This window comes from Notolepis coatsorum, assembly GCF_963971535.1.
Source record: "Notolepis coatsorum genome assembly, chromosome: 12".
Taxonomy (NCBI): Eukaryota; Metazoa; Chordata; class Actinopteri; order Aulopiformes; family Paralepididae; genus Notolepis; species Notolepis coatsorum.
The window spans coordinates 88359890-88384669 of NC_140176.1; the positions used below are offsets into that span (position 1 = coordinate 88359890).

The following is a 24780-nucleotide window of genomic DNA, read 5'->3' on the forward strand; positions in this document are numbered from 1 at the left end:
TCTTGGCCGAGGACCGAAGCGGGAGGTCCTTCGCGGAGAGCCACACCCTCTGCCCAGGGTGGTAAGTCGGCGCAGGAATCCGGCGCCGGTCGGCCCCACGACAGGCGCGCTCAGATGTCCGGAGCAGCGCGGTCCTGGTGATCTCCCAGACCCGTCGGCAGCGGTCGAGGTGGACCTGCACGGAGGGAACTGCCACTTCCGTCTCCTGTGCGGGGAAAAGAGGGGGTTGGTAGCCCAGGGAAACTTCAAATGGTGAGAGGCCGGTGGCGGAACTGACCATGGAATTGATGGAGTACTCAACCCAGGGAAGGAAATGGCTCCAGGAAGCTGGTCTCTCGGCTGCCACACACCGAAGAGCAGACTCCACGCTCTGGTTCATCCTCTCCTTTTGTCCGTTAGTCTGGGGATGATAACCAGAGGAAAGACTGACCGTCGCCCCCAATCCCTTGCAAAAAGCCCGCCATACCTGGGAGGTGAACTGGGGCCCCCGGTCAGAGACGATGTCCTGGGGAAAACCATGAAGGCGGAACACGTGGTGAGTCAGGAGGTCCGCCGTCTCGGCCGCCGAGGGAAGCTTGGAAAGGGCCACGAGGTGAACCCCCTTGATGAATCGATCCACCACGGTCAGAAGGCAAGTGTTCCTCTGGGAGGAGGGAAGACCTGTGACGAAGTCTAGCGCCACATGTGACCAAGGACGGCTCGGAACGGGAAGTGGCTGTAAAAGCCCGGAGGGTGCCTGGTGCGAGGCCTTGCTGCGGGCACAGACCGCGCAGGCCAATACGAACTCCTTGACGTTGTTCCGCATGGTGGGCCACCAGAAACGACGAGCCAGGAAGGAGAACGTGCGATGGACGCCCGGGTGGCAGGCGAACCGGCTGGTATGGCCCCATAGCAGCACCCGGGACCGGACAGAGTCGGGTACGAAGAGACGATGTATCGGAACGTTGCTTGTAGCACGCTGGAAGCGTAGGGCACGTCTAACCACCCCCTCGATGCCCAAGGTGATGGCTCCAACCACCCTGGCCTCCGGGAGGATGGGAGTCGGGTCCTCAGAGGGTGGAGCCCCCTTGGAGTGTAACCGGGACAGGGAGTCGGCCTTCGTGTTGCGGGAACCAGGACGGAAAGTCAGCGAGAAGTCGAACCGACTGAGGAAACTGGCCCATCTCGCCTGCCGACCGTTGAGGCGCTTGGAAGCGTGGATGAGCGTCAGGTTCTTGTGGTCCGTCCAGATGGTAAAAGGCTCCTCGGCCCCCTCAAGCCAATGACGCCACTCCTCCAACGCAGCCACGACCGCCAGCAGCTCCCGATTGCCGGTGTCGTAGTTCCTCTCGGCAGGGAGGAACCGACGCGAGTAGAAGGCGCAAGGATGTACCTTCTGGTCCGTAGGCGAATGCTGGGATAAGACAGCCCCCAGTCCAGTATCCGAGGCGTCCACCTCTACAATGAACTGTCTCTTGGGGTCAGGGTGGAGCAAGATAGGGGCGGAAGTGAACCTCTTCTTGAGGGAGCGGAACGCAGCACATGCCGCTGGGGACCAGTCGAACGGCAGAGCGGGAGAGGTCAGTCTGGTAAGTGGCTCCGCCACCTGACTGTAGTTCCGGATGAACCTTCGGTAGAAGTTGGCGAACCCGAGGAAACTCTGTAACTCCTTCCGAGTGGTGGGTTCAGGCCAATCCTCCACAGCTTGGATCTTGCGAGGATCCGCTCGGGTCAAGCCCTTCTCAACGATGAAGCCCAGGTAGTCGACGGAGTCGGTGTGGAAACGGCACTTCTCCGCCTTGACGAAGAGCCGATTGTGGAGGAGGCGCTCCAGCACACGGCGGACATGCTGGATGTGCTCCTCGAGGGTCCTGGAGAAGATGAGGATGTCGTCCAGGTACACCACCACGAACACCTCCAGCATGTCACGAAGGACGTCGTTCATGAGTGCCTGGAATACCGCCGGGGCGTTGGTGAGGCCGAACGGCATCACCAGGTACTCGTAGTGGCCCCTGGGGGTCTTGAAGGCGGTCTTCCATTCATCGCCCTCACGGATACGGACAAGATGGTAGGCACTCCGGAGGTCCAGCTTGGTAAAGACGGTAGCCTGGGTGAGTGGCTCGAAGGTGGAGTTCATGAGAGGAAGAGGGTACTTGTTCTTGATGGTGATCTCGTTGAGCTGGCGATAGTCGATGCAGGGTCGAAGGTCCCCGTCCTTCTTCCCAACAAAGAAGAAACCGGCCGCCACCGGGGAGGAGGAAGGCCGAATGAGTCCTGCTTCCAAGGACTCAGATATGTACTGATCCATCGCCTTCTTCTCCGGAACGGTCAGACTGTAAAGGCGGCTGCCGGGAAGGGGAGCCCCTTGGCGGAGGTCGATGGCGCAGTCGTAAGGGCGATGGGGTGGAAGGGCCTGAGCCCTGGACTTACTAAAAACCTCCAAGAGGTCGTGGTACTCGGGAGGTATGGATGAAGGGTCCGGAGGCGACTCACCAGCGGGCCTCCGGGGCGGGGGACAGGACGCCGCCTGCAGACACAGGGCGTGACAGGAGGAACTCCAGCCCTTGATGGTACCGGAGGACCAGGCGATGTGGGGCTCGTGCAGCGCGAGCCAGGGCCTACCCAGGACCACCGGGACAAGAGGGGATCGGGTGATAAGGAACTGGATTCTCTCAACGTGGTTCCCAGCGATGGTCAGCACGACTGGGCAGGTGCGTTGAGAGATGTCGGCCAGGCGGTGTTGGTCCAATGCAAAGATCTCCAAAGGCCTCACAAGGTCCTCAAGTGGAATGTTGGCTCGGGTAGCAAACTCGAAGTCGAGGAAATTCTCGTCTGCCCCAGAGTCGATGAGTGCCTCCACCGTGGCTCGTTGGTCCGCCCAGGCCAGGGTGACGCTCATCAGATGGCCAGGTGGTGCGCGGCTCTGGGAATGGGAAAAACGGCTCACCAGGATTTCCCGGGGTCTCGGCGAGCCTGGTCTTTTGGCCGGGTGGGGCAGTTGGCGATTCGGTGTCCCTCCCTTCCGCAGTAGAGGCAGAGACCGGACCTGAACCTCGCCTCACGTTCAGCCTGGCTCAGATGAGAGCGTCCCAGCTGCATGGGTTCCTCCTCGCGAACCGAACGGGAGGGTACGCTACCACCAGTCGTGTTGAGGGCAGGGCGACCAGCAGTAACGTCATGAGTACGGGGGGTCCGGGGTCCCTCCGGAGGTAACAGTCGGGTCCTCTCACGCCTTCTCTCCTGGAGGCGTCCGTCGATGCGGATGGCGAGGCTAAACAGGTCCTCGAGGGAGTCAGGCTCCTCCCGGGTAGCGAGCTGGTCCCTGACTGCGTCACTGAGCCCCCTCAAGAAGGTTAGGCGAAGTGCAGGGTCGTTCCATCCACTCTCCACCGCCGCCAGTCGAAACTCCAGGACGTAGTCAGTTACCCCGCCGCTCCCCTGTCGGAAGGTACCCAACCGGGCTCCAGGGTCCAGACCACGGGCTGGATGGTGGAACACCCTGCGGAGCTCAGCCACGAAGTCTGGATAGGAGAAACAAAAATCTGCATCCATTGCCCAGGAGGAAGTGACCCACTGGGCAGCCCGGCCTGAAAGCAAGTTTGTCATATAGGCCACTTGGGCTCCTCTAGAAGTGAATCGACTGGGTTGATGACGGAAAACCAACTCACATTGCATGATGAATGTGGCACACTCCTCGGGATTGCCGTCGAACAGCCGTGGGACGGAGAGACGGGGTTCCCGAGGTGCGGGATCGGGAAGCGTGGGAACTGCTGGGGCTGCGGGGAATGCTCCTGAAGGAAGTGAGGGAATTAAAGCGTTAACGGTGTCGCTCAGCGTGTGAAGCTGACCGAGTATACTTGACTGTTGTCCAGCCAGAGCGGCCAGGGACCCTTGAATAGGCTGGACCTGTTCCCTGAGATCATGCACCGCAGCCGCAGCCCTCTCTAGTTGGTGACTGTGATCCTTGGTCAACTCGATCTGATTAGCTAGTGCTGTTCTGACTCTCTCTGTGTCGGCTGGGGTCGTCATTTTGGTTGGATCGTAATGTTATGGTTTGACACCGACCCCAAACTCTACGACACAAAGAGAGTTGTTTCAGGGTTGCCAAAAACAAGGGCTTGTTTTATTTCACTAAATAGCAGCATAAACTTGGTAGAGAACAAACAAAGACTGGGATACAAGCATAGATGAATGTTGCTGCTCTGCAGCTTCTCCCGGGATGGTTCGTCTGGGGAAGCAGACGGTGACGTCAGAGCCGCTCTGCAGATTCCTCTCGGCAGCTCTCCGAGGTGGTAAACGGGACCGAGAGGGAGAGAGGGAGCGGGTTAGCTCAGAGTACAGTTGGGAACAGAGCAGGTGACAGGAGAAGTGACTTGTCCCAAAAACAGAGTAATCCAAGTGACTGAATCTTCGGTGTAAATACACACTGTGAGTAATGTCCCAAACACAAATCCACGTGATAGAATCTTCGGTGCAAATAAACACTGTGAGCGAAGTCCCAATAATAATCCAAGTGACAGTATCTTCGGTGTGAATACACACAGTGAGCGAAGTCCCAATAATAATCCAAGTGATAATATCTTCGGTGTGAATACACACAGTGAGCGATGTTCAAGCAAATATTATCCCAATGAACAATCCAAAAAGCTGACACTGGGTGAGTGACAGTCTGACAAAAAGCAGGATATCTTCAGTGTCTAAAACACACGAAAAACGAATAGGGTCAAAGACAGTCTTGCAAAACTCACCCAGGCGCTGTGCGTAAAGAGAGCAGGATCAACAGGGCGAGCGCGTCGCCACGGGGAACGGGTTGTCCAAGCGGAATACTTCTTGAATATCCTGGGAGGCAAAGCACAGGGAAAAACAGCAGGCAAGGAAGGAACGGCGAATGCTGATGAAATATCAAAACGATACAACAAAACTTGAATGGGGAAACGGGGTATATATAATCAAAGGAATGCTTAATTGACAAGCTGTGACAGCTGCGGGATGAGATTGACAAGCGTGTGGTTGGGGGAGCACCAATCAAACGGCGTCTACGGGAAGAAGCGTGTGAATAGGGGAATGCAATTGATTAACAGAAAACTAAAGGAACAGAGCGAGTAGGCTTAAAGGAACAGAGCGAGTAGGTGAGCAACGGACAAAAACCTCACACTGATTGGCCGACGCCAGTATTTTTTTCCGTAGCAGAATTTCACAGAGACGATCTCTGATTGGCCGAATCCAATTTCTAATGTTCCAATTCTAGCTTATTTCTAGGTTGGTTCCTAGGTTGGTCCTAGGTTGTTTGTCTTAGAGCGTGCCGTGACTGCAAGTTCTTTAGACTGTTAAGCTTAGGCACTCTTTCAAAGTTGGTTAAGGTTAGAGTTTGTCTTAGAGCATGGCGATAGAACGCCAGGTAGTTTGCAGTCTGTTCGAGCGGAAATGGACAAAGGAATGAAGTACTTGTGACTGTTGTGTGGTGCTGCTAACAAGCTAACACTTGGCTAACAAGCTATATGGCGGATGCAGTCTGGACACAGTGGACAGTGGTCTGGAATACATCAACAGTGATACACTACTTTTATCAAGGCAAGCCCTCCTGCCCTGGACGTGTCAACTAAACAGTGAGTCTCTCTCTCTCTCTCTCTCTCTCTCTCTCTCTCTCTCTCTCTCTCTCTCTCTCTCTCTCTCTCTCTCTCTCTCTCTCTCTCTCTCGCGTTTGGATTGAAAATACGTGGATTATGGCTTGTTCAATATCGTCTATGTTTGAATGAATGAATGAATGAGAACTTTATTAACAGATTGCAGAATGGGTACAATACAGTACGGCTCAATACACACAATTGTTAAGGGGATGCAGACCAGAGAAAGACGTTTGTCTTGTTTACATCAGGGTCCCAGATTTTCGATTCATATCGATAGTTTAATAGCTAGCCTTGGCTCGTTTAACAATATGCAAAATATGTGTACAGCCCTGTACTCATACTGAAGTTATTCTTGGTATATAATAGGTCTGATTGTGTAACGAATCGATTCCACGTCGCGCTGTGTGTGAGAGAGAGAAGGAGAGAGGGAGGGAGAGATCTGCCTGTGTTTGGAGACGGAGCGAGTTTTGTTTCTAACTTTTCTATTTATATATTGTGTTTCAAGTTGTAAATTAGAGTCTAGACTATACTTTATTTGACTGGTTGTGTGTTGTTGTAGTAACAGCTGAGCGACTCGTTCATAAGAGCCGATTCATTGCCGTGAGCGTGAGTCGAATCGCTCACGTCTTGCCATGAGTCTGTTGCGTGGTACTGTACATGTTTGCAAAATGTTTGGTATAGCGCCCCTAGTGGCGAAGCACCCACCGGCCGCCACTGCTTTGCTGCCTTTTTTTCTGATGTATCTGAAGTTTGATAAGCTGAACTTAACCTTATTGCAGACTTTTTGTGATTTTTTAAACTAAGGTTTGGGTCAATGTGTACTCCTAAGTAGATACTACCTGTAATTTCTGACCAGAGATGAAGATATCCTGCTCTGCAACTTCTCTGTATGAAGTGGGAACGGGATACCAGGAAATGTAATTTCTGATGATGGCGGTCAGAATGTAGAGCTATTATTTGAACATGTAGACCACTGATTTTAACAAAGAAGAAAAGGCTTACAGTACTGAAGCCCTAAGAGGCCATACATTCATACATTTAATTTACTCCGTTTCCCGTGATAACGAGTTAATTTAATTTGTTTTCTCGTGATAACGGGATAATTTTCTCGAGATCTCGAGAAAACGAAACGATAGTCTATATTAAATCACTGCAGGAAACATCATTCAGTGGCGCAATGTCAGAGGAGCAGGTAGCCCCTTTGGTGACTGTGACGCGGTGCACCATCATCAGTGAATACCACGACCACAACACCAGAGGGAGCTCCACAAATCATGTTCAACCCAGATTCGGCTCAAACAAGGGACTAAACACGTTTCACAATTATGCCACAACAATGTGGAACGCTCTACCCACAGCTGTAAAGGAATGTGTATCACTACCCACCTTCAAAACCACTCTCAAAGAGCACCTACGGGAGGGAGACTGCAATTCGAAACTGGCCCCTGTAAATGTCCAAACCCAACCCCCTCCAATGTACAGTTCACCCCCCCCCACCCAACAATGTACAGTCCCCCCCCCCCCCCTACCCACCCCACCTCCTCCAATGTACAGTTTCTTTCCCCTCAAATGTATATACTCTCTTTTTAGACTCTTTTTGTACTCATAAACAGTACTGTATATTTGTAGATCTGGTATGTCATAAATGTATAGATCTAACAGTACTGTCTATCTGTATGTCATGTATGTCATATATGTTATGATGAATTGAAAATGGGGGACCCTGATGTAAACAGACAAAAGTCTTTCTCTGGTCTGCATCCCCTTAACAATTGTTTGTATTGAGCTGTTGTACTGTATTGTACCCATTCTGCAATCTGTTAATAAAATGTTCAATCAATTCAATCAAACCCTTCCTGCTGACTTGTTGTACCTTCCTGCTGACTTGTTGTACCTTCCTGCTGACTTGTTGTACCTTCCTGCTGACTTGTTTTATCTTCCTGCTGACTTGTTGTACCTTCCTGCTGACTTGTTGTATCTTCCTGCTGACTTGTTGTACAGAACTTGTAAGTCGCCTTGGATAAAAGCGTTCGGCTACATGACTAAATGTAACTGGGTTTATACCAAGATAGTTAATACACCTCTCTGGTTAATAAGCGCCTTTTAATGTTCATTTAGTTTGTGATTAATAAGCCCCTTTTAATGTACATTTAGTTAATGATTAATAAGCGCCTTTTAATGTTCATTTAGTTAATGATTAATAAGCCCTTTTTAATGTTCAGTTCATTTGTGATTAATAAGCCACTTTTAATGTTCATTTAGTTAATGATTAATAAGCCCTTTTTAATGTTCAGTTCGTTTGTGATTAATAAGCTACTTTTGATGTTCATTTAGTTTGTGATTAATAAGCGCCTTTTAATGTACATTTAGTTAATGATTAATAAGCCACTTTTAATGTTTATTTAGTTTGTGATTAATACGGCACTTTTAATGTAGATTTAGTTTGTGATTAATACGCCACTTTTAATGTACATTTAGTTTGTGATTAATAAGCGCCTTTTAATGTTCATTTAGTTTGTGATTAATACACGCCTTTTAATGTTCATTTATTTTGTGATTAATACGCGCCTTTTAATGTTCATTTAGTTTGTGATTAATACGCACCTTGAAATCCTGAGTTTATCTGTACATTGGAGGGGGTTGGGTTTAGACATTTACGGGGGCTAGTTTTGAATTAGGTAGGTGTAGGTGCTCTTCTTAAGAGTGGTTTTGAAGGTGGGTAGTGATTCACAATACAGCTGTCGATGCCTGTGTGTTGGCTCCCACAGCACAAGTGTGTCTCTGGCAGTGACCTGCCAGCTTAATTCTCCTGACTGCTACTTTCTCACTCAACCTTAGCGGCCCCCCATACAGGTTTGCATTGGTGACATGCCTTGTTGATGTTAAGTACTACATGCAGCATTCTGGTGTAGCGCCCATCTAGGGACTATAAAGTTAACCATCAAGAATGTCTGTTTTGTCTATTTTACTATGCTTGATGTTAGCTAACCCATCAGTGTTTGTTAGCCTACTGTGAAGTGCTTTTTCAATGTTTTCAGCCTGACATGTGTGACAACAGCACCACCCACCACTACACACACACACACACACACACACACACACACACACACACACACACACACACACACACACACACACACACACACACACACACACACACACACACACACACACACACACACACACACACACACACACACACACACACACACACACACACACACACACACACACACACACGACTCTGAAGCTGAAGGTTCACTTTAGTTTATTCTTATTTATTGTGTCTATAAACCATATTATGTATGCAATTGCTGATAAACTGTGTCTTCACACACACACACACACATATGGGGGGCCGATTAGGCCATATACCGTCACTTAAATCATACGTATGCTATTGAAAAAGTTCTGCGTATACCATTGAAATCTGTCACGTATGCTAGTGAAAAGCTTGCGCGTATATACAAACACTGTCGCATATGCTACTGAAAGCTGTCACGTATGCTACTGAAACGTTCTTACGTATACTACTGAGATCTGTTACGTATGCTACTGAGAAATATGCAAATATCTTTTTATTTATGCAAATGTAGGCAACTTTATGCTTTTGTTTAACTCTGTGTTAATAAATAAATACAAAATACAATACAAATACAAATACCACCTTTCATCCAATTAAATTAAATTAGGCACAAAGCCACCATCTCTTCTCGTTGTCATTGTTTGTTGAGTGTTTGTTGAGTGTTTGTTGAGTGTTTGTCTGCTAGTTGGAGACACTCCTCACAGCAGCCTCTAGGTGGAGACAGTCTTCAGCAGCAGGCTCAGGACGATGAGGCCCAGCGAGAAGCCGGCTCTGGAGCCAGAGCTGGTGGTGGGGGTGGGGGCGGTGGTGTTGGTGGTGACGGTGGTGGTGACGGGCTGAGCGGGCTGGACGCGCCGGAAGATGTTGGTCATCAGTGGTGTGGAGGACACGTTCCCGACATGCAGCTGACTGCTGAAGAGGTCAATCTGGAGGCCGGGGAGAGGTCAGGTGGTTAGCAAACAAGAGAGGATTGTGGGACAGCGCCGCTGTTAGCCTTTTCTTCACAAGCGTTACCTAGCAACAGCCCCATCTCACTTCAAACATGTAAATATGAACTAGTAAAACTACGTTATAGCCATGCCTACTGAGTAGTATATCAACGTATTTTATAAAACATTTACAATGTGTACATATTACAAATAAGTACATTATATACATATTATTATTATAATTTTCTTTTACGTTCTCAGAAAACGTTCGAGTTTCCCTGCTGGAGAGCGAACCTGGGGCTTCAAGACACCAGGACACAAGAACCACACTGTTACATTAACCAGAACCCTCAAACCCTAACCAGAACCCTAACCACACTGTTACCTTTAATTAATAATTAATAATACGATACCCTAACCATAACCGTTAGCTGTGTTTGTATCAGGGTAGGTGTCTTAGTCTAGTGGTGAGAACTGTGTTTGTATCAGGGTGGGTGTCTTAGTCATGTGGTGAGAGCTGTGTTTGTATCAGGGTGGCTGTCTTAGTCTAGTGGTGAGAGCTGTGTTTGTATCAGGGTGGGTGTCTTAGTCAAGTGGTGAGAGCTGTGTTTGTATCAGGGTGGCTGTCTTAGTCAAGTGGTGAGAGCTGTGTTTGTATCAGGGTGAGTGTCTTAGTCTAGTGGTGAGAGCTGTGTTTGTATCAGGGTGAGTGTCTTAGGCTGCGGTTACACACAGGGCCATTTTCGTTTAGTTTCATTCGCTTTTAGAGCGCTGCGTATTGGCAGGCAAGTAAGAGTTAAGTTAGACGTCGTTTTGTCTCGTCTACTATATACATGTAGTACAATGCCAAAGCAGTAGGCGGCGATGTAGTTCAGACATGAAGGCCATTTTCAACCAATCAGAAAAGGTTGAACGCTCACTACACTTCCTGCTTAAAAACAACAAAGTCACCATCTTTAAATACCTCGCGTTAGCCATTTAGCCACATAGCATTTATTTTTTTCAGCAAGAAATAAAGTGCAATAAACAAAAAACGGATACATTCACTGTGTGTTCTGCCTCATTTGTTGATGATTTGTTGATGAAACAAAACTAACATCAACACAATTGACCACCAAGAGCGGAGTTTGTATCAGGGTGGCTGTCTTAGTAGACTTAGTCTAGTGGTGAGAGCTGTGTTTGTATCAGGGTGGGTGTCTTAGTCAGTGGTGAGAGCTGTGTTTGTATCAGGGTGGCTGTCTTAGTCTAGTGGTGAGAGCTGTTTGTTTCAGGGTGGGAGGCTTAGTCTAGTGGTGAGAGCTGTGTTTGTTTCAGGGTGGGAGGCTTAGTCAAGTGGTGAGAGCACTCACCCACAACTACAATCATTGTTGGTTCGACTCCCGGTCACTTTTTGACTTTTGCTGACTTATACAAGACGTATTACATTATGTACCTTTTTTCCTGTGGTCGATCATTTACATCTCTCTTGAGACTTGTGGTGCCAGCTAGCTAACATCTATGATGAAATGAAACCTCACCAAATCTTTGCTGATTTTGATCGAGTCCTTGAACACGGTCCAAACCACAGCCTCGTTGCAGGCGGGGGTGGTCAAGGAGCCCAGGTAGCGGTAGTACTTGGTACGATCCACTCCTTCTAGCAGATCGTCCAGCGAAAGGCCTGCTGGCAGGGACGCGTGCTGACCTGAAGACGAAGAGACACAGACACACTTCCTCAGAGACGAAGAGACACACGTCCTCAAAGAAGAAGAGACACAGACACATATCCTCAAAGAAGAGACACACATCCTCAGAAAAGAGACGCAGACACACATCCTTAGAGACACAGACCGGTTAACTGTCTGTAGTGTGATAGTGAAAGGGTTAACCGTCTGTAGTGTGATAGTGAAAGGGTTAACAAGTCTTAAAAAGTATTACGTTCATAATTCTCCATTTAAAGTCTTAAAAGGTCTTAACTTGTTGAACCCTGCAGACAGTCAGCCTGATAGGAGATGATTTAACTTGTTGAACCTACAGACAGCCTGATAGGAGATGATTTATCGAAACATCCTCTTACCTTTCAGCGCGACGTTGCTCAGGTGGGCGGTCAAGGCGTTCCAACTGGCAGGTGAGTTAGTCGCATTTCCAGACATTTCCTGTCAAAACGCAGTCATGGTTTAGCGCCCGAGTCTATTGTACCCTGTTCTCTCTCACATACACACACACACACACACACACACACACACACACACACACACACACACACACACACACACACACACACACACACACACACACACACACACACACACACACACACACACACACACACACACACACACACACACACACACACACACACACACACACACACACACACACACACACACACACACACACACACACACACACACACACACACACACACACACACACACACACACACACACACACACACACACACACACACACACACACACACACACACACACACACACACACACACACACACACACACACACACACACACACACACACACACACACACACACACACACACACACACACACACACACACACACACACACACACACACACACACACACACACACACACACACACACACACACACACACACACACACACACACACACACACACACACACACACACACACACACACACACACACACACACACACACACACACACACACACACACACACACACACACACACACACACACACACACACACACACACACACACACACACACACACACACACACACACACACACACACACACACACACACACACACACACACACACACACACACACACACACACACACACACACACACACACACACACACACACACACACACACACACACACACACACACACACACACACACACACACACACACACACACACACACACACACACACACACACACACACACACACACACACACACACACACACACACACACACACACACACACACACACACACACACACACACACACACACACACACACACACACACACACACACACACACACACACACACACACACACACACACACACACACACACACACACACACACACACACACACACACACACACACACACACACACACACACACACACACACACACACACACACACACACACACACACACACACACACACACACACACACACACACACACACACACACACACACACACATCCTCACCTCGATGAAGAAGCCGAGGGCAGCCAGCCCGGTGGGGTCGGCGATGCCCAGCGACGTGTTCCCGCCGTAGGACGACTTGAGGTTCACGATGTGCATCTGAGGGGAAGCGATGCGGGGGTTAATGAACATCTGGGGCTCAAAACACTCGTCTGCGCCCACTTCTTTGGACTCCTTTTTCAACGCACCTGCATTTTTTTCCTATTGTTTCAATGGTTTTATATGTACAGTAAAGTACAGTACAAATTTCATTCAATCAATCACAGCGCAGGTGATTGATTGAATGAACATTTTATTTAACAGATTGCAGAATGGGTACAATACAGTACGGCTCAATACACACAATTATTAAGGGGATGCAGACCAGAGAAAGACTTTCGTCTTGTTTACATCAGGGTCCCCCATTTTTTATTCATAATGAATTGTAAGTAAGGGTGCAATTAGCACCGTGCAATCCATTCTTTGTGGATCTAGCCCCCAGTCTGATCCCTGGTTGAACCCGTACCTCCATGGCATAGCGCTTGCCGTTCACCGTGTGCTCGGACCCCTTCACCTCAGAGCCGTTGCCCCAGTGCAGGTGGAACTGTAGGCTGTCGTAGGCCTCGGACAGACCCCCCCCGGACACCTGCACGCCACTCCTCAGAGTCACTTTGACTGGAAGACAAACAAACAGAGGGTGGGTTCAGCTACGTACCGCGACGCTACGGGTTCAAATCCCGGTTTATGACCTTTCGTCGAATTGTCATGGTGCACAATTCGTCGAACTAAACTGTCCCTCTATTCATAACTATTCATAACTGCTAAACTGCCCTCTATTCATAACTGCTAAACTGCCCTCTATTCATAACTGCTAAACTGCCCTCTATTCATAACTGCTAAACTGCCCTCTATTCATAACTGCTAAACTGTCCTCTATTCATAACTGCTAAACTGTCCTCTATTCATAACTGCTAAACTGTCCTCTATTCATAACTGCTAAACCACCCTCTATTCATAACTGCTAAACTGTCCTCTATTCATAACTGCTAAACTGTCTTCTATTCATAACTGCTAAACTGTCCTCCATTCATAACTGCTAAACTGTCTTCTATTCATAACTGCTAAACTGTCCTCTATTCATAACTGCTATTTGCTAAACTTCTCCGAAGTTGCCTACTGCAGCTCTAATAATCCAAAACACAGAATAATGCATTGAGTTTTAAAGCACATTCTTGCATAAAAAAAAAAAAGTTATTCCAGAAAGCCAGGGCACAAAACGTTGAATAATAAACTGAACAAGCATAACATGCACACAGAGTCAGACATGATGGGGTTGTACAAGAGCACGTGGATGAAAAACATCTCCATACATTAGGCCTACATGTCCCCGTCCTTAACCACCCCTGACCTCTCATCTGCACAACGCCTGTGAGGAGACGGGGAGCGAGAGAGGTCAGAGGTCAGGGGTCTGGACTGGGAGAGAGGTCCTCTCTAGGTCAGGGGTCTGGACTGGGAGAGAGGTCCTCTAGGTCAGGGGTCTGGACTGGGAGAGAGGTCCTCTAGGTCAGGGGTCTGGACTGGGAGAGAGGTCCTCTCTAGGTCAGGGGTCTGGACTGGGAGAGAGGTCCTCTCTAGGTCAGGGGTCTGGACTGGGAGAGAGGTCCTCTCTAGGTCAGGGGTCTGGACTGGGAGAGAGGTCCTCTAGGTCAGGGGTCTGGACTGGGAGAGAGGTCCTCTCTAGGTCAGGGGTCTAGACTGGGAGAGAGGTCCTCTAGGTCAGGGGTCTGGACTGGGAGAGAGGTCCTCTAGGTCAGGGGTCTGGACTGGGAGAGAGGTCCTCTCTAGGTCAGGGGTCTGGACTGGGAGAGAGGTCCTCTAGGTCAGGAGTCTGGACTGGGAGAGAGGTCCTCTAGGTCAGGGGTCTGGACTGGGAGAGAGGTCCTCTCTAGGTCAGGGGTCTGGACTGGGAGAGAGGTCCTCTCTAGGTCAGGGGTCTGGACTGGGAGAGAGGTCCTCTAGGGCAGGGGTCTGGACTGGGAGAGAGGTCCTCTCTAGGTCAGGGGTCTGGACTGGGAGAGAGGACCTCTAGGTCAGGGGTCTGGACTGGGAGAGAGGTCCTCTAGGTCAGGGGTCTGGACTGGGAGAGAGGTCCTCTAGGTCAGGGGTCTGGACTGGGAGAGAGGTCCTCTCTAGGTCAGGGGTCTGGACTGGGAGAGAGGTCCTCTAGGGCAGGGGTCTGGACTGGGAGAGAGGTCCTCTAGGTCAGGGGTCTGGACTGGGAGAGAGGTCCTCTAGGTCAGGGGTCTGGACTGGGAGAGAGGTCCTCTAGGTCAGGGGTCTGGACTGGGAGAGAGGCCCTCTAGGTCAGGGGTCTGGACTGGGAGAGAGGTCCTCTCTAGGTCAGGGGTCTGGACTGGGAGAGAGGTCCTCTAGGTCAGGGGTCTGGACTGGGAGAGAGGTCCTCTAGGTCAGGGGTCTGGACTGGGAGAGAGGTCCTCTAGGTCAGGGGTCTGGACTGGGAGAGAGGTCCTCTAGGTCAGGGGTCTGGACTGGGAGAGAGGTCCTCTCTAGGTCAGGGGTCTGGACTGGGAGAGAGGTCCTCTAGGTCAGGGGTCTGGACTGGGAGAGAGGTCCTCTAGTCTAGGTCAGGGGTCTGGACTGGGAGAGAGGTCCTCTAGGACAGGGGTCTCCAGGGGGTCTTCTTGTTGGGATGGAGGTGATGCACAAACTACACCCAGACTGACTGGAGACTCGAGTGAAAGGAATCCTGTTTCTCCTCAAACTAGAAACTCTTTACAAACAGTCTGATGGCGTTGTTCTAAATGACTACTAATTATCCTGTTTATTTTTGTTCCTCTTTATGTGACTCAATACGATCGTATATCAATACATGTTCCCTATAGTTTATCAATACAGGGTCCCTATCCTTTCTCAATACAGGGTCCATATCCTTTCTCAATACAGGGTCCCTATCCTTTCTCAATACAGGGTCCCTATCCTTTCTCAATACAGGGTCCCTATCCTTTCTCAATACAGGGTCCCTATCGTTGCTCACCTGTCTTGCCGGTGTTCTCGCTCTCGTACAGGGCAGAGGTGTTGCCGTAGTTGACAAAGGAGAAGGCAGTGAGGGCAGAGTCCTCGATGGCATTAGCCGACACGATGTCGATGGGAGACTGTCTGGAACCATTGCAATGGTCTGGGGCGATAGTGGGCCAGTGGCTGTCACCTGGATACAAAATATAGTATAGTTTAGTAATACATAGATATTATATGATGGAGTGTTAAAAAAAATTTAAAGTGTCTAAAGTGAATGTTAAAGAGTGAGTGTTTAAAGTGGAACGCGCCAACATTATGGGAAATTATCTTATCGTCTTCTCCAGAGTCAGACAAGAAGATAGAAACCAGTTTCCTCTCTGTGCGTTCTGTAGCAAGATATCCTGCTGAAAGCTAGCCTAGCTTAGCGCAATGAATGGAAACAGAACAGGCAAGCTATCCTAGCTTAGCACAATGAATGGAAGCAGATACAGACCAGCTAGCCTAGCTTACTGTAGCACAATGAAGTCAAGTGGATACAAACCAGCTAGCCTAGCTTAGCACAATGAATGGAAACAGAACAGGCCAGCTAGCCTAGCTTACTGTAGCACAATGAATGCAAGTGGATACAAACCAGCTAGCCTAGCTTACTGTAGCACAATGAATGCAAGTGGATACAAACCAGCTAGCCTAGCTTAGCACAATGAATGGAAGCAGATACAAACCAGCTAGCCTAGCTTAGCACAATGAATGGAAGGGAATCATCCCTAAGTTCCCTGGGTCCTATGTTCCCCGGATCCTATGTTCCCCTTGCTTGATTGATTAATTGATTGAGCATTTTATAAATTTTTATTATTTTATTAATTATTAATGTCTGCCTTGTTTCGAACTGGTTAAGCTTAGGCCCTCTTTCGAAGTTTGTTAAGGTTAGAGTTTGGAATCGGGGCTGGTGGTTTAAAATGGTCAAACATTTTCAATCAATCAATCAATCAAGCGGGGAACAGGGGAACATAGGACCCGGGGAACTTAGACATGCTCCCAATGGAAGCAGATACAAACCAGCTAGCCTAGCTTAGCACAATGAATGGAAGCAGATACAAACCAGCTAGCCTAGCTTAGCACAATGAATGGAAGCAGATACAAACCAGCTAGCCTAGCTTAGCACAATGAATGGAAGCAGATACAAACCAGCTAGCCTAGCTTAGCACAATGAATGGAAGTGGATACAGACCATAAAGTTGCCGTGGTCCTTTAAACAAAGAAAGCAGGTAAAGGTACTTACTGCAGTTTGTCTCATGGTAACACCAGTCTGTGGGGAAGGAGAGGCATCGTCATTACTGTGTTTCTCACTCACTTCAATGTGACATTGTCTTCCAACATGGATGAATGAGTACGAACCGTTAGTGGTTCCATTATTACCTACCTATGTCTTCTGCAGAACCGTGCGCCATGGCACTGAGGGCACACAACACAAACGCAACGACGAGTGGATTCATCTGGAGGGAAGGAGGCAAGGAGATCACAAGAGAAGAGGCTGCTTACAAATGATTCCGGTGAATTATTTACATTTAGTGACTTAGCTGAACACGTTTATCAAAAGAGACTTACATTTAGTCACTTAGCTGAACGTGTTTATCCAAAGAGACTTACATTTATTCATTTAGCTGAATGCTTTTATCCAAAGAGACTTATATTTATTCATTTAGCTGAATGCTTTTATCCAAAGAGACTTACATTTAGTAATTTAGCTGAATGCTTTTATCCAAAGAGACTTACATTTAGTCACTTAGCTGAACACGTTTATCCAAAGAGTCAAACAATGTTGAACTTGAGTGCTACAGTGTTGAGTGCATAGTAGCATAGACATAATTACCATGAGAAGTAGTAGTATAAGTATAGAAGCATAGTAGTGGGGTATTATATAATAGTACAATTATGATATGTTTGGAAGAGGTGTGTTTTTAGTTGAAAAATTGGCCGGGTTTCAGCTGTCTGTCCTGACTGTGGTGGTTTCAGCTGTCTGTCCTGACTGTGGTGGTTTCAGCTGTCTGTCCTGACTGTGGTGGTTTCAGCTGTCTGTCCTGACTGTGGTGGTTTCAGCTGTCTGTCCTGACTGTGATGGTTTCAGCTGTCTGTCCTGACTGTGATGGTTTCAGCTGTCTGTCCTGACTGTGGTGGTTTCAGCTGTCCTGACTGTGGTGGTTTCAGCTGTCCTGACTGTGATGGTTTCAGCTGTCCTGACTGTGATGGTTTCAGCTGTCTGTCCTGACTGTGGTGGTTTCAGCTGTCCTGACTGTGGTGGTTTCAGCTGTCCTGACTGTGATGGTTTCAGCTGTCCTGACTGTGATGGTTTCAGCTGTCTGTCCTGACTGTGGTGGTTTCAGCTGTCCTGACTGTGGTGGTTTCAGCTGTCCCGACTGTGATGGGTTCAGCTGTCCTGACTGTGATGGTTTCAGCTGTCCTGACTGTAATGGTTTCAGCTGTCTGTCCTGACTGTGATGGGTTCAGCTGTCCTGACTGTAATGGTTTCAGCTGTCTGTCCTGACTGTGATGGGTTCAGCTGTCCTGACTGTGATGGTTTCAGCTGTCCTGACTGTAATGGTTTCAGCTGTCTGTCCTGACTGTGATGGGTTCAGCTGTCCTGACTGTGATGGTTTCAGCGGTCCTGACTGTAATGGTTTCAGCTGTCTGTCCTGACTGTGATGGGTTCAGCTGTCCTGACTGTGATGGTTTCAGCTGTCTTTCCTGACTGTGATGGTTTCAGCTGTCTTTCCTGACTGTGATGGTTTCAGCTGTCCTGACTGTGATGGTTTCAGCTGTCCTGACTGTGGTGGTTTCAGCTGTCCTGACTGTGATGGGAACCAATAATTAATCACCAATAATTCAAAGCTCAATTCTCCACAAACAACACCAGTACAAGAGTGAGAACACAGTGAACACAGCCAAGTAGCATGATTGAAGACAAACAACAACAAAAACAGTCCCTTGTAAGTCATTAAATGTTTCTGTCAAATATTATTTTGGTAACATTACCTGACCTACAAAAATTGGCTGCAAAAGTTCCTGAAAGGTTCATGTCTTACCTTCTGAGTTGATCTGTTCACACCTGTGTTCTCCTTCTTCTCCTTCTTCTCCTTCTTCTTCTTCTTCTTCTTCTTCTTCTTCTTCTTCTTCTTCTTCTTCTTCTTCTTCTTCTTCTTCTTCTTCTTCTTCTTCTTCTTCTTCTTCTTCGTATTGGACCTGTGTTCTCCTCCTCCTCCTTTTTATTAGGCCCAGAAAGACACGCCTCTACTGACCTTTTCTCTGTTTGAATATATCTCCTCCCCAAGGGATCAAACACGGGTTCAGGTTGTGTAACACAAATACCTTGTCGGGACCGAAAGGGGTTGAACCATTACTGCATTGTGTAGGTGTAGATTACCCCGCCTACCCCACCCACCAAACCACCTCCAATGTACAGTCCCCCCCCCTCCACCCCAACTACCCAACCTCCTCCAATATACAGTTTCTTCGTCAAATGTATATAGTCTCTTTTTTAGACTATTTTTTTTATCACAAACAGTACTGTATTTGTAAATCTGGTATGTCATAAATGTATAGATGTAGCAGTACTGTCTATCTGTATGTCATGTATGTCTCCTCCCCACCGTATGTATATATTCTCTCCCCACCGTATGTATATTTCTCTCCCACCACCCCCTCCTAATGTACAGTCCCCTACCCATCATATGTATATACTCTGTCAGGATCTATGGGTAACAGTACTGTATATTTGCATATCGTATATGTCACAAATGTAACAGTACTATATACCTGTATGTCATGTGTCCCTATGCCATAAATGTCATGATGTCATATATGTTGTGTATGTCATAAATGTCACTATGAATTGAAAATGGGGGACCCTGATGTAAACAAGACAAACGTCTTTCTCTGGTCTACATCCCTCTAACAATTGTATGTATTGAGCCGTACTGTATTGTACCCATTCTGCAATCTGTTAAATAAAGTTTTCATTCATGCATATATGTTAAGATGAATTGAAAATGGGGGACCCTGATGTAAACAAGATGAAAGTCTTTCTCTGGTCTGCATCCCCTTAACAATTGTATTGAGCTGTACTGTATTGTCCCATTCTGCAATCTGTTATACAATTTTCAATCAATCAAAGACCTGCTGTGCTCACAGCCGGCCTGAACGTTCACTGAATCAGACAAAATAGGCAATCTCACTGACCCTTAGCTGCCAGAGTTCAAGTTTCAAGTTTCTTTAATAGTTGTCATACAGAAGTACAGAATACTTTTGTACAAAATGCTTCTTACTGTTGCGCTCCAGAGACTGTGCAAGACAAGATAAGTATGAAATAAAATAACATAGTAAAATTAGAAGTAAAAAAATGAGGTCACAGTGTTCAGTTTAGACATGTGTACAATGTTCGATGCAGAATAGACGTAGTTACCATACAATATACAATACTGTGCAGTGTACTAATATACAATACTATATAGTGCAAGGCAGAAATGGAGAAATGGGACGAGGTGCAATTTGTACCCTTCCTGCTGAATTGTTGTACAGAACTTGTAAGTCACTTTGGACAAAAGTGTTCAGCTAAATGACAAAAACAATTGATATTTCCAAATGAGAGGAATGTGTTTTTATCTGGAATCAAACAGAGCCCCCAGGCTGAGGGACAGTTGACTCACCGGTTTGAGCCAAAATGTCGACCATTGTCGACTAACGAGGCAGTAGCCACACCGGAGTCATCTGTTGAGCTGTTGGTCAATAAAATGCTTTGTTTCAGTTGGCATCTGGAGAGCAGACTGGTTTTTGACGGAACTAAACTGGCCCAGTACGTTTGTATCTCAATAGGGAGGTGTAGTCTGACGTCACTGGTTGTTCCACCCGTATAGGGAGTTATCAAGAAGATTTGGTCAAGAAACGAATGAAGGAACGGGACAATGCTTTAAAAATTGCCACAACATCAAAGCTGTCTCACGATAGACAAACATTTTTAATGTTGAGAAACAAAACAACAAGGGAACTGAGAAAAGGAAAAGCAGATTTCTTCATCTCAATTATTGAAAATGCCCACGGTAACTCAAAGGTTATGGAGTCAGATCAAGAAATTAACTGGTCAAAACAAAGCTGCAATTAAGCCAATTGAACTGAAGGTCTGTGGCCGCAATAGCCCAAAGCTTCGCAGTTCAGGACAGTACTCATAATCTGCCATCTACTGTCAATATTAATGAACCAGCAGTCGTACCAAAATCAGTCACTGAGATAGAGGTTGCAAATATAATTACATCCCTCAAATCCTCAAGAGCTAAGGATATATATGGCATGGACACACTCATGCTGAAAGAGATAAACTCCTCTATAGTGAAGTCACTGACCCATATAATCAATATGGGTTTCAATCAAGGGAGTTTTCCTAACCCATGGAAGCCTGCAGTTGTGGTCCCTTTATTTAAAAGTGGTGACCCTCTCATGACATCCAATTACAGACCCATCAGTATTATACCCATAGTGTCCAAGGTGTTTGAAAAACTGATTGCCAAACATGTCACTGATCATCTCAATAACAGCTCCTTCCCACTGCACCCAATGCAATTTGGATTCAGGGCTAACCATTCAACAGAAACAGCAACATGCTTCTTTTTAGAGAGAGTTAAGGCTTCAATGGACAGGGGTGGGGTTGTGGGGGCTGTGTTCCTTGATCTAAGGAAAGCTTTCGACACTGTTAACCATACTATTCTACTCCAAAAGCTGGTCAATTTCAACTTCTCCATAGAGTTCCTCAACCTCTTCAAATCATACCTTTCATTCCGTTCCCAACTTGTCAACATTGAAAATCATAAATCTACTGCCATCTGTCTGTCAACTGGTGTCCCGCAGTGCTCTGTCTTGGGTCCAATCCTGTTCAGCATGTACATCAACGATTTGCCTTCTGTGTGTGGCCAATGTGATGTACTGATGTATGCTGATGATACAGTGATCTTTACACACAGTAAAACCACAGAAGAGGTTGCAACAAAATTGTCTAATGTCATGGTGAATGTCACATCCTGGCTTAAGAACAGCTGTTTACAATTGAATGTCTCTAAGACTGTGAATGAATGAATGAATGAAAACTTTATTAACAGATTGCAGAATGGGTACAGTACAGCTCAATACATACAATTGTTAAGGGGATGCAGACCAGAGAAAGACTTTCGTCTTGTTTACATCAGGGTCCCCCATTTTCAATTCATCGTAACATATATGACATACAGATAGGCAGTTCTGCTACATCTATACATTTATGACATACCAGATTTGCAAATACAGTACTGTTTGTGATACGAAAAGAGTCCAGGAAAGAAGTATATACATTTGACGTAGAAACTGTACATTGGAGGAGGTTGGGTAGGGGGGGGGGGGGGGTAGGAGTGGGGGGGAGGTTGGGTAGGAGGGGTGGGTGGGAGACACTGTACAACTGTACAAGCAACACTGTACATTGGAATATTGACAAGACCATACTTGGTCATTTTTACTGTACATTGGAGGGGGTTGTGCTAGGACATTTACATTCGAATTGCAGTCTCCCGTAGGTGTTTTTTTAGAGTGTTTTTGAAAGTGGGTAGTGATTCACATTCCTTTACAGCTTTGGGTAGTGCGTTCCACATTGATGTGGCATAATTGCGAAACGTGTTTAGTCCCTTGTTTGAGCCGAATCTGGGTTTAACATGATTTGTGGAGCTCCCTCTGGTGTTGTGATCGTGGTATTCACTGACCTTTGGGAAGTATTTTGACATGTACATGGGTACCTTGGTCGTGTAGTGTATCTTGTAGACCAGGCCCATTGCAAGTTGCTGTACTCTGTCGTCTACTCTAAGCCATCCTAGGTTGTCAAAGTGGGCAGGGGTGAGGTGGGTTCTAGGAGTAAGGTCAAGCAGTAGTCTGACCAGTTTGTTTTGAGATGTTTGTAATTTTGTTTTTAGCGCCTTTGAGGTGCTTTGGTACCATGAGGTGCAAGCATAGTCGTAGTACCCTTGAATGAGTGCTCCTGCCAGAGTCTTCAGGGTATTCTTGTTTACCAGTGAGGAGATCCGGTACAAGAATCGAGTTCGTTGGTTGACTTTTTTTATTACATTGGATGCCATTTTGTCACAGGAAAGATTTGCCTCTAGGATTGAACCCAGGTAGGTAATATCTTCTTTCCTTGTGACAATATTGTCACCCACTGTAACTGAGAAGCCGTCGGTCTTGCTGAGTTTGTTATTTGAACCGAAGAGAATGGACTCTGTTTTGCCCATGTGTAATGATAGTTTGTTATCAGCGAGCCATATGCAGATTTTGCCTAGTTCCGAGCTGAGGGTTTTTTCAACCTGTAACTTGTTCTTGTCAGAGACCAGCAGGGCTGAGTCGTCCGCAAACAGGAACAAGTTGCAGTCACAAGCTGACGACATGTCATTTGCATAAATTAGGAACAGTAGCGGACCTAGTATGCTTCCTTGTGGAACACCACAGCTTACTGTGAGGGGGGGGGATAGTATCTGTCTGTATGTTCTTCTCCAAGGGCCACAGAGAAGTTACAGAGCAGGATATCTTTATCTCCGGTCAGAAATTACAGTATCAGAATATAAGTATTTAGGATTACCCAAACCTTAGCTTCAAAAATCACATAAAAAAAGTCTGCAATAAGGTAAAGTTCAGCCTATCAAACTTCAGGTACATAAGAAACTTCCTTTCAACCGAGGCAGCAAAGCTATATTTTCATTCAATGGTTCTTTCCCACATCACATACTGTTTGATAACCTGGTCCAATTCACATTCCACCATTCTGAAACCACTTCAATCACTATACAAACAAGCAATACAAATTCTAGACAAGAAACCATTCAGGTACCATCATTGTCACATTCTAAAAAAATATGATCTACTCAGTTGGGAAAACCTGACTCTATATCAAAACGTCTGTCTAGTTTTTAAAATAAAGTGTGGATTGGCTCCTCCTCCTTTGTCCGGTTTCATCAACCTCAAGTCTGCCTCAACCAGGAACACTAGAGGTGCGGCAAGGGGGGACTGTACAATCCCTTTAAAAAAAAGTGTATTTGGCCAGGCCGTCTTTTCATACAGAGCATCCCACCAATGGAACTCAATACCTCAAACAATTAGAGTGTCCACATCATATCACTCATTCAAGTGCAGGGTTAGGGAATGGCTCATTGAAAACCAGCACTGTCAACACTGAGGTGTCTGTGTGTGTATGTGTGTGTGTGGATATGGTGCGTCTGTCTATGTCTGGGTCTCTTAATATGTCATGATGTGCTCTGTCCTTGTGTCCATGACTGTATTGTGACCTGTATCCCTATCGTATGTCTATGTGCTTTTGTTGTGTTTTTATTCTAATGTTATTTATCTTGATTTTATTCTGTTTTTATTGCTAACCCTTTTTTCACACACATCATTGGGGAAATGGATTATCGGCTATTGTAACAATTCTGCCGCATGGAAATTGAAAAGCTTTCCATTTGTGCACAAAATGAGTTCCCTTCTATCACTAACATTATTGTTTAAGCATTTTTGGTTGAAATAAAATGTTGTGATTTTTTTTATGATTAATTGCGAATATTTTCATGTTGATCTATAGATTATGGATGAATAAAAAGCTGATCGCATCACGCTGGTTTCAACCGGAAAAAATGTGCCGTAAAGTTTGGTTTCTTACATATCTCGATGTAATTTACCATGAAATATCTACAGCAAGAATTCTGGGTCTCAATGAATCCAAAATGTCAATGTGGTTAGAAGTGGTGGAGAGAATAAAAGCTAGCTTATAATGGTAGTGTCTGGTTAGGTGCGAGGGATAGTGGAGGTACTTCTCAAGGTGGGGTCCGGGAGGGGGGGGTTCGAGCTGGAGCATATGTGTGTAGGTTTTTTAGATAACAGGT

The 24780-nt window shown here is 46.8% G+C and overlaps 1 protein-coding gene across 1 annotated transcript in view; it reads right to left on the reverse strand.

The window, feature by feature from the left end:
* Positions 1 to 9401: 9401 nt before the first annotated feature.
* The window catches only part of LOC311237963 (carbonic anhydrase 4-like), a gene marked incomplete at both ends in the record, with an annotated part of 65668 nt that continues 50289 nt past the window's right edge, over positions 9402 to 24780 (reverse strand). The window contains 7 exons of the mRNA XM_084325936.1: positions 9402 to 9617; positions 11138 to 11301; positions 11674 to 11752; positions 12839 to 12934; positions 13341 to 13489; positions 15870 to 16040; positions 17271 to 17343. Coding sequence (XP_084182062.1) covers positions 9402 to 9617; positions 11138 to 11301; positions 11674 to 11752; positions 12839 to 12934; positions 13341 to 13489; positions 15870 to 16040; positions 17271 to 17343 — 948 coding nt within the window. The remainder of the gene's footprint in view (positions 9618 to 11137; positions 11302 to 11673; positions 11753 to 12838; positions 12935 to 13340; positions 13490 to 15869; positions 16041 to 17270; positions 17344 to 24780) is intronic.